Source organism: Dermacentor silvarum, chromosome 4 (genome assembly GCF_013339745.2).
Source record: "Dermacentor silvarum isolate Dsil-2018 chromosome 4, BIME_Dsil_1.4, whole genome shotgun sequence".
Taxonomy (NCBI): domain Eukaryota; kingdom Metazoa; phylum Arthropoda; class Arachnida; order Ixodida; family Ixodidae; genus Dermacentor; species Dermacentor silvarum.
In genome coordinates, this window is record NC_051157.2 from 145,424,322 (window position 1) to 145,436,921 (window position 12,600).

Sequence of the window (12,600 nt, forward strand, 5' to 3'; positions counted from 1 at the left end):
TTCCTCTGTATATTGGTCTTATCTCTGTGCATTTCCACAAGACGTGTGCAATGTCTGCGTGTTCGTGCTTGCACAGCTTGCAGCTCGCTTCTGGGTATTGCGTGGAACTTACTCTGTTTAATTGTACGGGGTTTGTGAAGGTTCTGGTTTGCAACCTTCTCCAATCTGTTTCTTGAGATCTGTCTACTTGTTTGTGCGGTTGTGGGTATGCTTCATTTTGTTCTTTATAGTGTGTCAGTATGTCGTGGTACGTGACTAGTCTGTCTCTGTCGTCCTGTATCGCTACTTCGTCGTCTTCGTCTCCTTCATATTCCCCATCGCCTCCGCCTCAGTCCTCACCCCCTCCGCGGGGAGGGGGGGGGGGCGGTTGTCGGGCCGTCACTGTCCGAGCCACGGTGGGTTAGTTCTCGCGCGACTCGGTGGGCCTTGTCGTTGAGGTTGGGAGGGGTGCTCGAGCCTTCTGTGGTTACTTCCCCCATGTGTGCCGGGATCCATTTGAGGTATTTGGGTGTGATTTTGCCATTCTTGAAGTCTACTTCTCTGCGGTTCAGGATTTTGGCCGCCTCCATGGAGACCCAGCCCTTTGTGAAGTTCCTAATGGCCATCTTAATTTTAGTGCGCTATAGAACAAAATTATTGGTTTATTGGGTGTTTTAACGAATTTGACGTGCCAGAACAACATTTGGGCTGTCAGAGACGCCGTAGTCGAAAGCTTTGGGTTAATTTTGACCACCTCGATTCATTTCACGTGCATTTACTCTAAGTAGCAGAGTATTTTTTGCATTGATCTCCCATCGAAATGTCACTGCCGCGGCCGGGTATCGACCCCGCGACCTCCTACTGGACAGCACAGCGCCGCAGTCACGTGACGGAGCCAGCGTGGGGTGGCCCCGTATGAATGCAAACAGAGTCCCGAAAGAACAGTTCGCCAACCTAAACATACGTAGTGTTGCAGTCTAGTGTTCCATTAAACCCGCGCCCACCTGTCTAAAGGCGTGGCAGTATCGGGTCACTTGCGCTGACTGCCAAACAGATGCGGTAATAGCGGTAATAGAACGAGCGCTGACAGAGATGCAATATACAGGGTGTTTCAACGAACACTTTCAAAATTTATTTAAGGTTGCCTGTGGCATAGCCCAATTCTAGTTAATGAGCTGGTTTACTCGAAGAGGCGAACATTACTTGCAAAAAAATTGAAATGCATAATCGACTAATTAACAAAAATTAACTAATTAAGTTTTTAACTAATTACCTGATGGCCCATATTGCAATTTACGAATTGTAGCCGTGGAGTTCGCAAGGCGGATCGAATTAATATCTCGAAACTGGCGTCATCCCGAGAATTCGTTCCAACTGGATCCGCCTTGCGAACTCCACGGCTACAATTTGTAAATTGCAATATGGGCCATCAGGTAATTAGTTAAAGACTGATTAGTGAATTTCTGTTGACTATTCGATTATGCATTTCAATTTCTTGTGGAAGTAATGTCCGCCTCTTCGAGTAGACCAGCTCATGAACTAGAATTATGCTATCTGCCACCGGCAACCTTTAAGAATTTCTGAAAGTGTTCGCTGAAACACCCTGTATATCACCCATCCACGCGGAGACAGAATACGACACGAAGGTATGTCCTTTTGCATGCTCCGGAATGAAGAGCCCGTTGCGGTGTACGTTTGCCTGCCTGAAATAGTTACTTTACTAGATGAAATAAGCAAATTTCGCGCTGGCTGTATGTCGTTTAATTACTTCGAATAAATCCGAGAAATCAATGGCGATCACTTGTGCGCTGTCTTATGAGAGCTGCGCTCCTGAATTAACGACTGATTTCGTTGTGTTGCCACTTATTATGATCATTTCTGAAAATATATTATCGGTCTTCGGGTAAGAGAATAAGAGTTGACGATGCAACAACAGGAAAGGGAACACCGCATTTCTATTTACAACCAACAATTGCTCTTGCTCCTGTACTAAAATATGAAGTGCCATGAGAAGCATTCGTCAACGCGAGAACAATGCAACAATGCAGCAAATAGCAGTTAACCTGCTTTTGACTTCTGCTGTAATTGCAGTTTGAACGCCCTCTCAAACTGACAAATTGAATCCATTCAAGTATTCATGCATACTATAATAAAAGTGCAAGACGGCAAACAAGTGTTGCCCAATATCTATAGCATTGGTAGGCCTATTAACATTTGCGATAATTACCAATAAGCTTTCTTTAAATATTTAAATATACCTGATTTAGCCTTTATTAACAACTTGTAGCAGTGTACTTGTAGCGATGTTGAATCCAATCAATACCAGTAACATATCCACGTAGTGCGGACACTGAACTTAGCGCCAGTGACAATATACTTGTCCCCTAACATTGCTTTGACATTCTAAGTATCTTTCTCTCGTAAACCACAAGTGATCGTCAACCAAATGCCTCTACGGCGCCAGGTCGGGCCACTTCACTGTCCTAAAGCAATGACTGTACGAGTACCTGAAGAAATGGTACATGACCCGCCTCTATCAGCCTTGCAATGGTGACCTCTGGCGTTGACCACCGTGGCAGCCCTTCTAGATTCGTACGGCTTATAAACCCGTGGTTCACGCATCCATAGTTTCCTCCGTTCTATGCGAGAAGGAACCAGTGGTGCGGTTCCTGCAGCTTGAGTGTCATTTTGGCCTGAGTGTTGTAACATTGCAGGAGGTCAAGTACTTTTGCGGCGATTGAGCTCCTCCCGCCACAATCATCGGGTGCCGTTGAAGCCCGGTGTCTGGCCATACGACGAGTTCGAGACATTTGTAATCACCAGGCATAATAACCCACCCGTCAAGCTACCAGCCACAATGCCACCTAACACTCCGCATGTATTCAGTGGCAAGCAGCCTGTACATCATACTCGTGACAGTGGTACTGTCGCCAGAATACCTAGAAATGCGCCAGGTAAAGGTTTCACAATGTACGTGCCTTCAACGACCAATCTAGCGCACTTAGTGACATGTCGCTTAGAATTGGCTCAACCCTATACGCAATGCAGTAAATCATTAAGTGCAGTAGATCAGTTTTTGTGGTCACATCCTGAACATATCAACCCGCGCATTTTTTAGAGTTATTGACGATTGTATCGTGATTGTGGAGTAATGGCGTTTCCCTGCACGCAAGGCAGGTGTACGAATTATATTCAAGAAAAGTGGTCTGAAGTTGCCCTTCACATCGAACGTTCCTGAGGTTATAATCGGTGGCAGTTCCTCGACCTTAAACGAGTATTAATTTGTGGTGATTTGTACTGCATGTACAATATTCACGGGAAAAAACGTGTCAAATTAAGACTAACGCGCGCACTTTCCCTTCCACTGACTGTAGTTTGTTTGACATCGGCGTAATTTTGGCTCTTACACTTAAAAAAGAGCCCACATGACATTTTGTGACGAGATTTGTAGCGATGTGACATTGCCCTCTTCAGCAATTGCGTGCATTGGTGTACGACTTTAAAGATTCCTAGTCACTCGGTCATGTTTATTTGCATCCAGGCCCAGAACGGCAAAGCTGCTCTTGAGCTTCCTGTTGGGCCATTCGGTACTTATAAAACATGGCATTGCAACACCCTGCACATGCTTTACTCTCAGTAAATCATGCTAAAACAAGATGGAAGATAGCTTCAGATCTCAGACATTTCAGATCAAGGCTGTGGGTGTCTGGACAAGCAGAATACATGACAGGTGAAGCGTATGAGAAGCTGTAGAACTGGGCATGACAATGAATGTGTAGAAACCGACGAAGGGATGTGTGTTGTTTTTGGCCGTGATCACTTATGAAAAATATGCCGGATTCTTGACGAACGAGCTTAAGCAATATCTGGCAGAAGACGCGCGTGAGTGCGTGCTAAATCACAGAAACCAGTATGTACTATGTACTTGAGGTGTTTAGACAACTGCGCCGGCATGCGGCCAGCATACAAAGTGTTGTGGAAATACGAGCACCATGTATGCACGATTCTTTGTGCTGGACCCCTTACTCGTTCCGTATCAAGTTTTCGACAGAGGCAAAATGAACTGCCTTTATTTCTTTTATAACGACGCGTCTTTTTTTTTTTTTTGGTCACGTTCAGTTACGTCCGCCAAGAAAAAATAAACCGGAGATAATTATTGAAGTATAGCAGAAGTGATTTTAACACTGATGTTGCTTAACATTATGTAAGAGCTGAATTACACCATGCCTGCAGGCCACAGCTCTGTCACGTCACAAAAGGCGAGGAAATTTTAATTTTGCCTGCTTACGCTTGAATGCGCTGCCCAAGGCCACGTATACAGGATAACTGATGGTAACCACGTTGGCCTTTTTTTTTGTGCCGTAAACCTGTAAATTTTAATGATGTACTATATTCCTTCTGCCCGCCTAGACATCATGCAATCACGCCAAACACATCACATAACACCTGTTTTTTTCCACTATAGCAAATATAGGCACCAAGCTCTTCTTAAATACATTTAATAAATAAGATAACTTTATCTGTGCAATTTGTGCTATCCGTAAAACTGCCGTCGATACCCGCTTTTCAAGAAGACAAGCGCTATATCATAGATTTCTTCCGCCATTTTAATTGCCTAGCTTAAATTTAAATAGCTGTGGAAAGTAATCGTGATTGGACATCACTCAGTCTAAAAGCGCCCTGCAGCAACCCCGTAAGTTCCTTGTCACTTTTCTTTTTTTCGTAAACATGTAGTGAGAACGTCATTAGCCCATATATGCCCGAGCTTGGGGAAATTAAGGAAAGTGATTTATTTTCCCGTAATAATTGCTTCTGGTACCTCAGAAAGCAGAATCAACCTTTTATTCAAAAAAATCTTTTGTTCGAACTGTGTTTTTGTAGCCGTCCTACATATAGGACACTAGACACATATACTACTTATTTGAATGATACAATTTGAAGCATTTGACATGGACTCGAGATGTCACTTTTTTCACAACCTGTGGTGGTCTTCCCATAGCACTGAGCACACGTCGTTTTCTTGTCTTGAGGGATCACTGTGTGGTCAATGCGGTCAAATCGGCTTTGGGCTTCCAGTAAAGATTGCATGCTTTTTCCACGCAATGGAGCCATAACTCATCTATGACATCGCTATCTTCCTTCGAAATGTCAGGAGCTCTGTTTTGTCCGTTCCCATTCTGTATAACTGGAATGCATTATTCACACATGCATGAACAAGATACGTCAGGAGTGAAGAATACCACTTCTATCCTCTAATTGCTGTGCGGTACTTGGCAATATTTTGGTCCAGTCTATCAACTACTCCCATGTTGCCATTGTACCTAGAAATCAAGAATGGCTGCTCCACCATGACTTTGGACCTGTTCTCTCTTGAATATCTTTTTACCATTTGCATTGCTTCGACCCCGTGAGCATTTGAGACTACGGTCACTGTGCTATTGTCCTTCCAGCGACATACGATAATTTCAGATTCGGCGTCGACTCTGTAATAGTAGAAGCCTCGAGTCTTACTTTTCATTTCTTTCTGTGTGAGGATGAGACAGTTGTCTATTCGGTTATCCCTCACGGTGCCTGTGCACTTGACACCAATTGACGAAAGCAGTCTAACAAGTTTGAGACTTGAAAATAAGTTGTCAAAGAACACATGAAAAGAGTAATCAAGCTTTCCTTTCATCCTGGACATCATTTCTGTAACAACAGATCATCCTAGACCAAGCTTGTTTTTATCATCCACATTACCTCCCTTGGTAGGGCTCAACAGAATGCAAATAGCCGAATGGAGTGCAAACGCGCCACAATTTAGAGCCAAACCGGATTGGTTTCTCTTTCATAAACTGCTTGCATCCATGCTTTCCAAAGTACTCGCACATACTTCATCAATGCTGAAGCAGTCTAGTAATGGAGCATACAACGGTGCCTTCTTCATCACCGCTTTCTTTCTCTGTCACTGCCTCCGCGTGATTTTCGGGCGGAAGAATGGCCACAGTCGATGGTACATCTTCCCCAGCGTCAATGAGGTTCACAATGTCGTTGAGCGCTTTCGGATCTCTTCTGCGGTAAAATGAACTGTAGGGAATCTCCTGACTGCAAGTGGAAAAAAAGTTCCTGCTATACGTCCATATGTCTTTTATTGCGTTACTTCAACGCGACATGCGCGACGGATCGCGCGTTCCACAGTGACACAACAACGACCCCCGATCTGCCCAGCGTCCTACATATAGGACACCGCTGTTTGACCAGCTGCAAACAAAAAACTTTTGCATCTATCGCAATAATATTGTTTTCAGAGCATATTCAATTACGCAGGAATAACTGACAAAAATTTCGACAACATCAATAATCATTTGAATTTATATTGCTTGCATTTCCTTCCGCGGCATGGCGTTCATCGAAGCTCATGCGGAAATACAATTTTGCGACTGAAAGCACGTGGCGAGGAGTGCTCCCACGCTAACCAAGACTTGCACGCGAGAAGGGTAGGGCCTCAGAAACACCCGCGAGGGTGCACTAGCTTTTTTACAAAAAAAAATGTTCGAGTTATTTGGAAAATTTTCAGCGTCCTACATATAGGACACTGGGCATATATGGGTTAACCCAGTACACGAATAACTATATCTCATGGGATATTGTGGAGGAGAGTAAGGACGACGCCGATGCCAGAGAGCGCGCAGCCAGTTAAACGGAGGAATACGAAATAACGCATGCCTGTGTAAAGCTCGCATCCCATTTCGCATGCTGAATACACCGTGAGCGTTGCGACATATTCATCGTTGACCGCTGCCTAATAAAGGATTCACCCCGTGCGCCTCAAGGCATACGCCCCGCCACGTTGCCGCATAGCGAAAGCAATAAAAAAAAACACTGATGCAAACGCTGCACAAAACGGCTTTCTTCCATATCCTCCTCTTCGTCGTAGAAGCGTGAGCGCACTCATTAATTGGCGTCTCGCAGGCACAGTCGGGAGTCGAAAAGAGTTAGGGTTCGTTGGAGACGAAAAAAAGAACAAAAATGTACCGAACGAACAAGAAACAGATACCGTGGGGTCTTGCGACACAGCAGAAGCTACGACCGGGAAGCCTTCGTGACACGGTCTGGATGAAACAAAGTCGATCCAAGGTTACGCGCAAATGGCACGAGCAGGAAGCGAAAGCTTGGAGAAAGCCTGTTACGGTGGAAAGAAACGCCGGCGTTATTACCAAGAAAAGCCAATGGCGTCAAGTCCAGCACGTCGCGCGCTGCAAAGCGAGGGCCGCGCGCGATTTCCTCGTCAGGAAAACCCGAGGCTCCGATCACGTGCGCGCTTGATAGTGTTAGCGCTCATTCCCGGGAATGAGTGCCCAGAAATATGCCACGTGACCGCGGCCTCCAAACTACGTCACAAAAAAGCGTGCAGTGTGTTGGCAGCGGCGCGGCATCGTCCCAATCAGGCACCAAATTCGCAATACCTACGGTTACGGAGTTTGATTCACCAGAAAAAAATGATGGCACCACCGAACTGCAGGCATCTTGCGGTGAATGTTTCCGCAGTTGACAGCAGCATCGCCACAACACGGACTAGCAAGCGGTGAATGCGAAATAGGGGGGGGGGGGTATGGGATAAACATTCACCATGACTTATCTCCGATCGCACGAGGCAAGAGTCGCCGAGGTGTGGAAGTGTGCCAGCGCGCACTTTCCGTGTGAATTGGCCAGTTTGCTATCGACGACGATATCCCCAAGACGAACATCCCCAAGTTTCAGCTTGGGTATGCTCTGTGCTTAGCATTCAGGCGAACAACGAAGCGCTGGAACTTTTCGGCATTTTAAATGTAGCCGCATTTTCTTCGCATCAACGTTCCTCCACGTGACAATCTGTATCGACTCAAGAAAATTCATGGCAGCGTCGCTCCTCGACAGAAGTGGTCACTACTCTTCACTCATACATCACGACAACTGTTGAGAAGTGTAGCTTCTTCACTCGAGGGGCAGGGCTGTGCTCTACTCGATAAAGTGAAGAAATAGCTTGGAGTCGAAGGTCGTTTGAGAATACGGTGGGAAAGACACAAAAATACTCACACAAACACAACCGCTGTTCCTGCGTGCGCTATTCCTCTATACCATCGAGAACTACCAACCGGGCCATCTTGCCGTATTGGTTGATTAAAAGTTTAGGAACCCGACGTTTCGATCGCAAGGCGCCAGATTCCACGATTTCGCCAGCACTGCACGGTTCTAAGCGTGGCAGATTATGCCCTCCCGACCATGCCACCAATGATTGGAAATTACGTCGGCGTCGATGATGATGATGATAAGTGGTTCTTGAGGGAAAGGGAAAGGTTGGTCGTCGTCATCGTAGTGGGCCCTGTTCTCCTTGCCCGCGAGGCACGCCGTCGTTGCTTCGTTTTATTTCGGCGCTATGCATAAAAAAAAGAACTAACCAAGACCTTATGTACAACACGGATTGTCCAGTGCCTCTGGGTCTCCAGCTTAAAGAACGATCGCTGTGAGTGAGGACGCGCCCTATGCTAAGTAGAAGGAAAGGATGTACTGAAGCTGTATCTTTTCGGGGAAAAGGAAAAAGTGGCGAAGCCACGAGAAAGTTAGCATTACGTGCAAGAGAGAGGGAGAGAGAGCAAGCCAAATGACGATACATGTCGCAGCACGTAGCGGCCTGACAACGTAAGAGGAGTCGACTTGAATAGAAAAAGAAAACAGACATCTGCTAGAGAAGCGATTCCCCTTCCACAACAAAACAAGGACATGTTTTGCGCACGCAAGAGCAGCTGCCGCACCCCTAGCATCGCCAGACCAGCGTGAAACGAAGTGATGGACGCGTCAACGCCCCGACGCGGCTATTCGCCGCGGTGCTAATGGTATATCTGTGATTGCAGTGGCATTGAGTATTTTGGTGGAAACTGCGTGGACCATGAACAGCACAGAAATACGTCGGACTATCATGGAAACACCGATAACGACAGCCACGGAAGGGTGAGTGTTGAGTGCGAATATAGATAGCATCGTCTGTGATGACTGGTAGCTCGCGCCGAGTCAAGTTCAACGTCGAGGCCGCAATCTTGGTTTCTATAGTGATTCTTTGTTCGCATGCTAGATTTAACGTCACTTTTTACAAAGTCATGATAACGGAAAGTTGGTTTGAAAACCAGTCAGACATCCTGGAACTGACACACCGTCGCGTGCACACGCAAAATCGCGTTGATGAAAGAGGACGCGGTGTATTAAGGTGGTGGTTCCACTCCGGCGGCACGAGCCCCCCGTTTTCAGTACTTTTGGAGTAACCGTGGCGGCTCTTCTACTTAGGATATAAAGTTCTGGTATATACCATAAAAACCTTAGTTCTTGTAGATTCCAACTATATATAATATATGGAAATTGATTAATGCGATTTAGAAATAAATGTTCAAGAACAAGCATGAGATACATGGTTTTTGCGAACTGTGTCTCACTTGTGACCATATTTAGAATAAACTACCGCACTTACTGCATTGCGGCTTGCTCTGTAGCTTTAGGACATATTTATCTAGTTCCTAGATGTAGCAAAATAATTTTGAATTTTTACTTTTTGGATAATCTGCTTTTGGAAATTGCCAAATATCGCAATCTTCTGTTGTAAACAGCCCGGCAACTACATGCTCGAGGAAGCTAAATTTTAGATAAAGTAGAGTTCAAGGAATTTCCATTTAGGACGTAAAATTTCATTCATGTACCTTTAGTAGTTTTAAACCGCAGCTTCGTAGCTTTAGTACCTTCCCGGAAAAATGGGAAAAAATAAAAGCAGAATTCTAAATATTGCTTAATTTCGGCCGCATTATTAGGAAAACTAATGTCACGTATCTGTGACAATCATAGATAAAGTGATCATGGATTTAGTAAGCATTTTGCAGCCGATACTGCCCCCTTTATCAAAAGGAACTAATACCTAATGCTTTTGAATGCAAAGAACTTACACTCAGAATTATCGTAGACTTCACGGCGTTCGACAGCATAAACCACGGGTCATTGCTTTCCAAAGTTGACTTTAACGAATTCCGTGTCATTTTTCTCTCACTAATTAGGTCATATCTTCTCTCTCGCTATCAACAAGTGGCAATAAATAATCATTTATCGTACCTGAAACGCACTGCTGCTGGCTTATCTCAAGGAAGTATTTTGGGGCCATTGCTGTTTGTTCTATAGAATAATGACATTCTCTGCAATGACTGCTATCCATCTTTTGTAGTTTACGCGGACGACACTAGTTTATCTCTTAGCGCACTTAATTTATTTTAATTTTAAATTTGACAGACTAGGATACCTCTGTGAAGTGTCTCGCATTTTTATTTTCATTTTTTTTCTGCTGCTCAACTATTTTTTTCTGAGAAACCCGGACCCGTACGGGTTTTCGTTGTAGCTTCGCGGCTGCTCCAAGTTGATAGAACGTTTCCCTTTCACGAATCTTCCCCCTCATTGAGGAAGCCCGCATAACATGATTTGCCGATAAGTCTTCACTTGCGAATCATTTTGGCGTGATCGGGGAGGGGGGGGGGGGGTATCACTTGAACTTCCGTGGCTCACAAAGAAACAATAGCTCGTAACTGTACCTGCATCACGTGCGCGACGTCTACAGGCCGCTCGCGTTTCGCCATCGCGAGATAAACAATGCGCACGACGCACCTTCAGCCGAGCGTCAATGCTTTTACACATCAATGTCGCGTTAAAGCTGTCGCAACGACACAACCCCGGTGCAATGAAAGCGAAACTCACGAGGAAAGTTGGCGCCGACACCGCATTTCCTTATTATGTGTGTACACAGTCGAGCGGGGATCCCCCGCCACAAAAGCGCGGTTTCACTTGGTGGCTTTTCGTCGCCCACTTGGCGTCCTCTCACAGATGGGCCGCCCTTCGGTGGCTTCGTATGACGGACGCAAATGTGAATCTATTGAAGCGAACCTTCCCGGTCATTCCCGACCGTGGCTGTTGGTTGCTGCTGCTGCGCTGTCGAACAGCTCACACTTAAAGAAAAAGAAAAGAAACAAATTCGCGCAGCTTGCACTGCAGGCGCAATGCTAAAGAGACAGTGGAGCTGATGGGCCCCTATCTAGTTCTCGCCTTTCGGCTCGGCTAAGCGCAAGTCATCCCAGCAATTTCGTAAATTTATTGCTTGTTGATAGATTATCGATTGCCTATTGATTGGCTATCGATTGGCTATCGCAAGGTATTGGGCATGTATTTGGGCTAGGCTAAGCACTACCAAGTCATCCCCAGCACTTCCCGGAATTTACGGATTCTTTGTCGATTCTCCATTAACTATTGATTGGCTAACGATTGACTATCGCAAGGTATTGGCCACGTATTTGGGCTAGGCTAAGCACTACCAAATCATCCCCAGCATTTCCCGGAATTTTCCGGATTAGCTATTGATTGGCTATCGATTGGCTATCCCTATTGTAAAAACCAGCGTCTTCCAGTGCCTTCCAGTGTGAAACCAGCGCGTTTTTTGGCACTGGGTGGCACTGGGGACGCTGGCGCACGCTGGAAGTCACTGGGAGTCACTGCGACACTGGTGAGATCGCTGGATAAGGGCTGGGTCACACTCGTCGAGACGCTGGTTTCACTGCTATGACGCTGGGGCGCACTCGTGTGCACTGTACACGCGCTGGTTGTCGCTGGAGTTCGCTGGCTCGTACTGGAGAGTGCGCTGGTTTCGTTTGTGCCGCACTGCCGGAGCACATGTGCTGTTGAATATTAAATGCTTGATACAATTTTATGGGCATCTCCTGTCCAAAAAACAGACTCCTGTCCTAAATAGCGCTATAATTTGGGATCATAAATGTCTGATTCGTGTCGCTGGTGTTGCAGCTTGGAATAAAGGTGCGTGAGCTGCCCATGCATATGCGACACTTCAGATCACTTTCGCCTTGTACATTTTCCTTTTGACTGTGCGGATAGCTGTATTCGCGAACGAAATTACGCAAACGCAGATAACGCCTCGTTTTCTAGTAGTTTGTACGTAAGCGATGACTGCGAGTTGTCGCAGTGTTGTACAGTCGACGCGAAACCCAGCAGCCGTTCAGACGCGTTCGAACGGACCTCAGGAAGCCTGCCGCTGATTGATATTATCGCACCGACAACGAAGCTGCGGCGGTTCTTGCGCTTCCACTTTCCCTGGTGTAGTAAAAAGAGTAGTTAAAAAGTTCTGAAGCTCAAATACCAACATTTTCCCATTCGCCAGGTACCCAAACCGAGATCGTTTGCTTCCCCCGAAGGCTAGGCCTACCGTACCCGCCGAGTCCGTCTACACTCTATCGGCTCGTCTGGGCTGATGAATCAACAAGTATAACGAGGATAAATCACTCTGTAGTTCAGCTTTCCCATCAGTGTTTTTAAACAGACCATTCTTTCGTGTCTACGGTAGAGCACTGCACGGGCTTGGGCTTACCCGAAAGGCCGGGCCGGGTAGAGCAGTTTTTTCACGGGCTCCGCACGGCGTGTGCTTTTTGACGCGGGCCCGGGCCGGGCTCGGGCTTTCTGGAGGTGTGCATGTAACGTGCAGCGAGTTATTCTCGGGCATCTCAACTCTGAAAAACATGTATTTTTCGGTCTCGGGCCGGGTTAGGGCCAGTTTCGAGCCGGGCTCGGGCCGGG

At 46.2% G+C, this 12,600-nt stretch overlaps 1 protein-coding gene across 1 annotated transcript in view; it reads left to right on the forward strand.

The window, feature by feature from the left end:
- Positions 1-8,764: 8,764 nt before the first annotated feature.
- Positions 8,765-12,600, forward strand: part of LOC119450716 (solute carrier family 45 member 3) — a 181,323-nt gene continuing 177,487 nt past the window's right edge. The window contains exon 1 of the mRNA XM_037714237.2: positions 8,765-8,946. Within this exon, the coding sequence (XP_037570165.1) occupies positions 8,885-8,946 (62 nt within the window). The 5' untranslated portion in view covers positions 8,765-8,884. The remainder of the gene's footprint in view (positions 8,947-12,600) is intronic.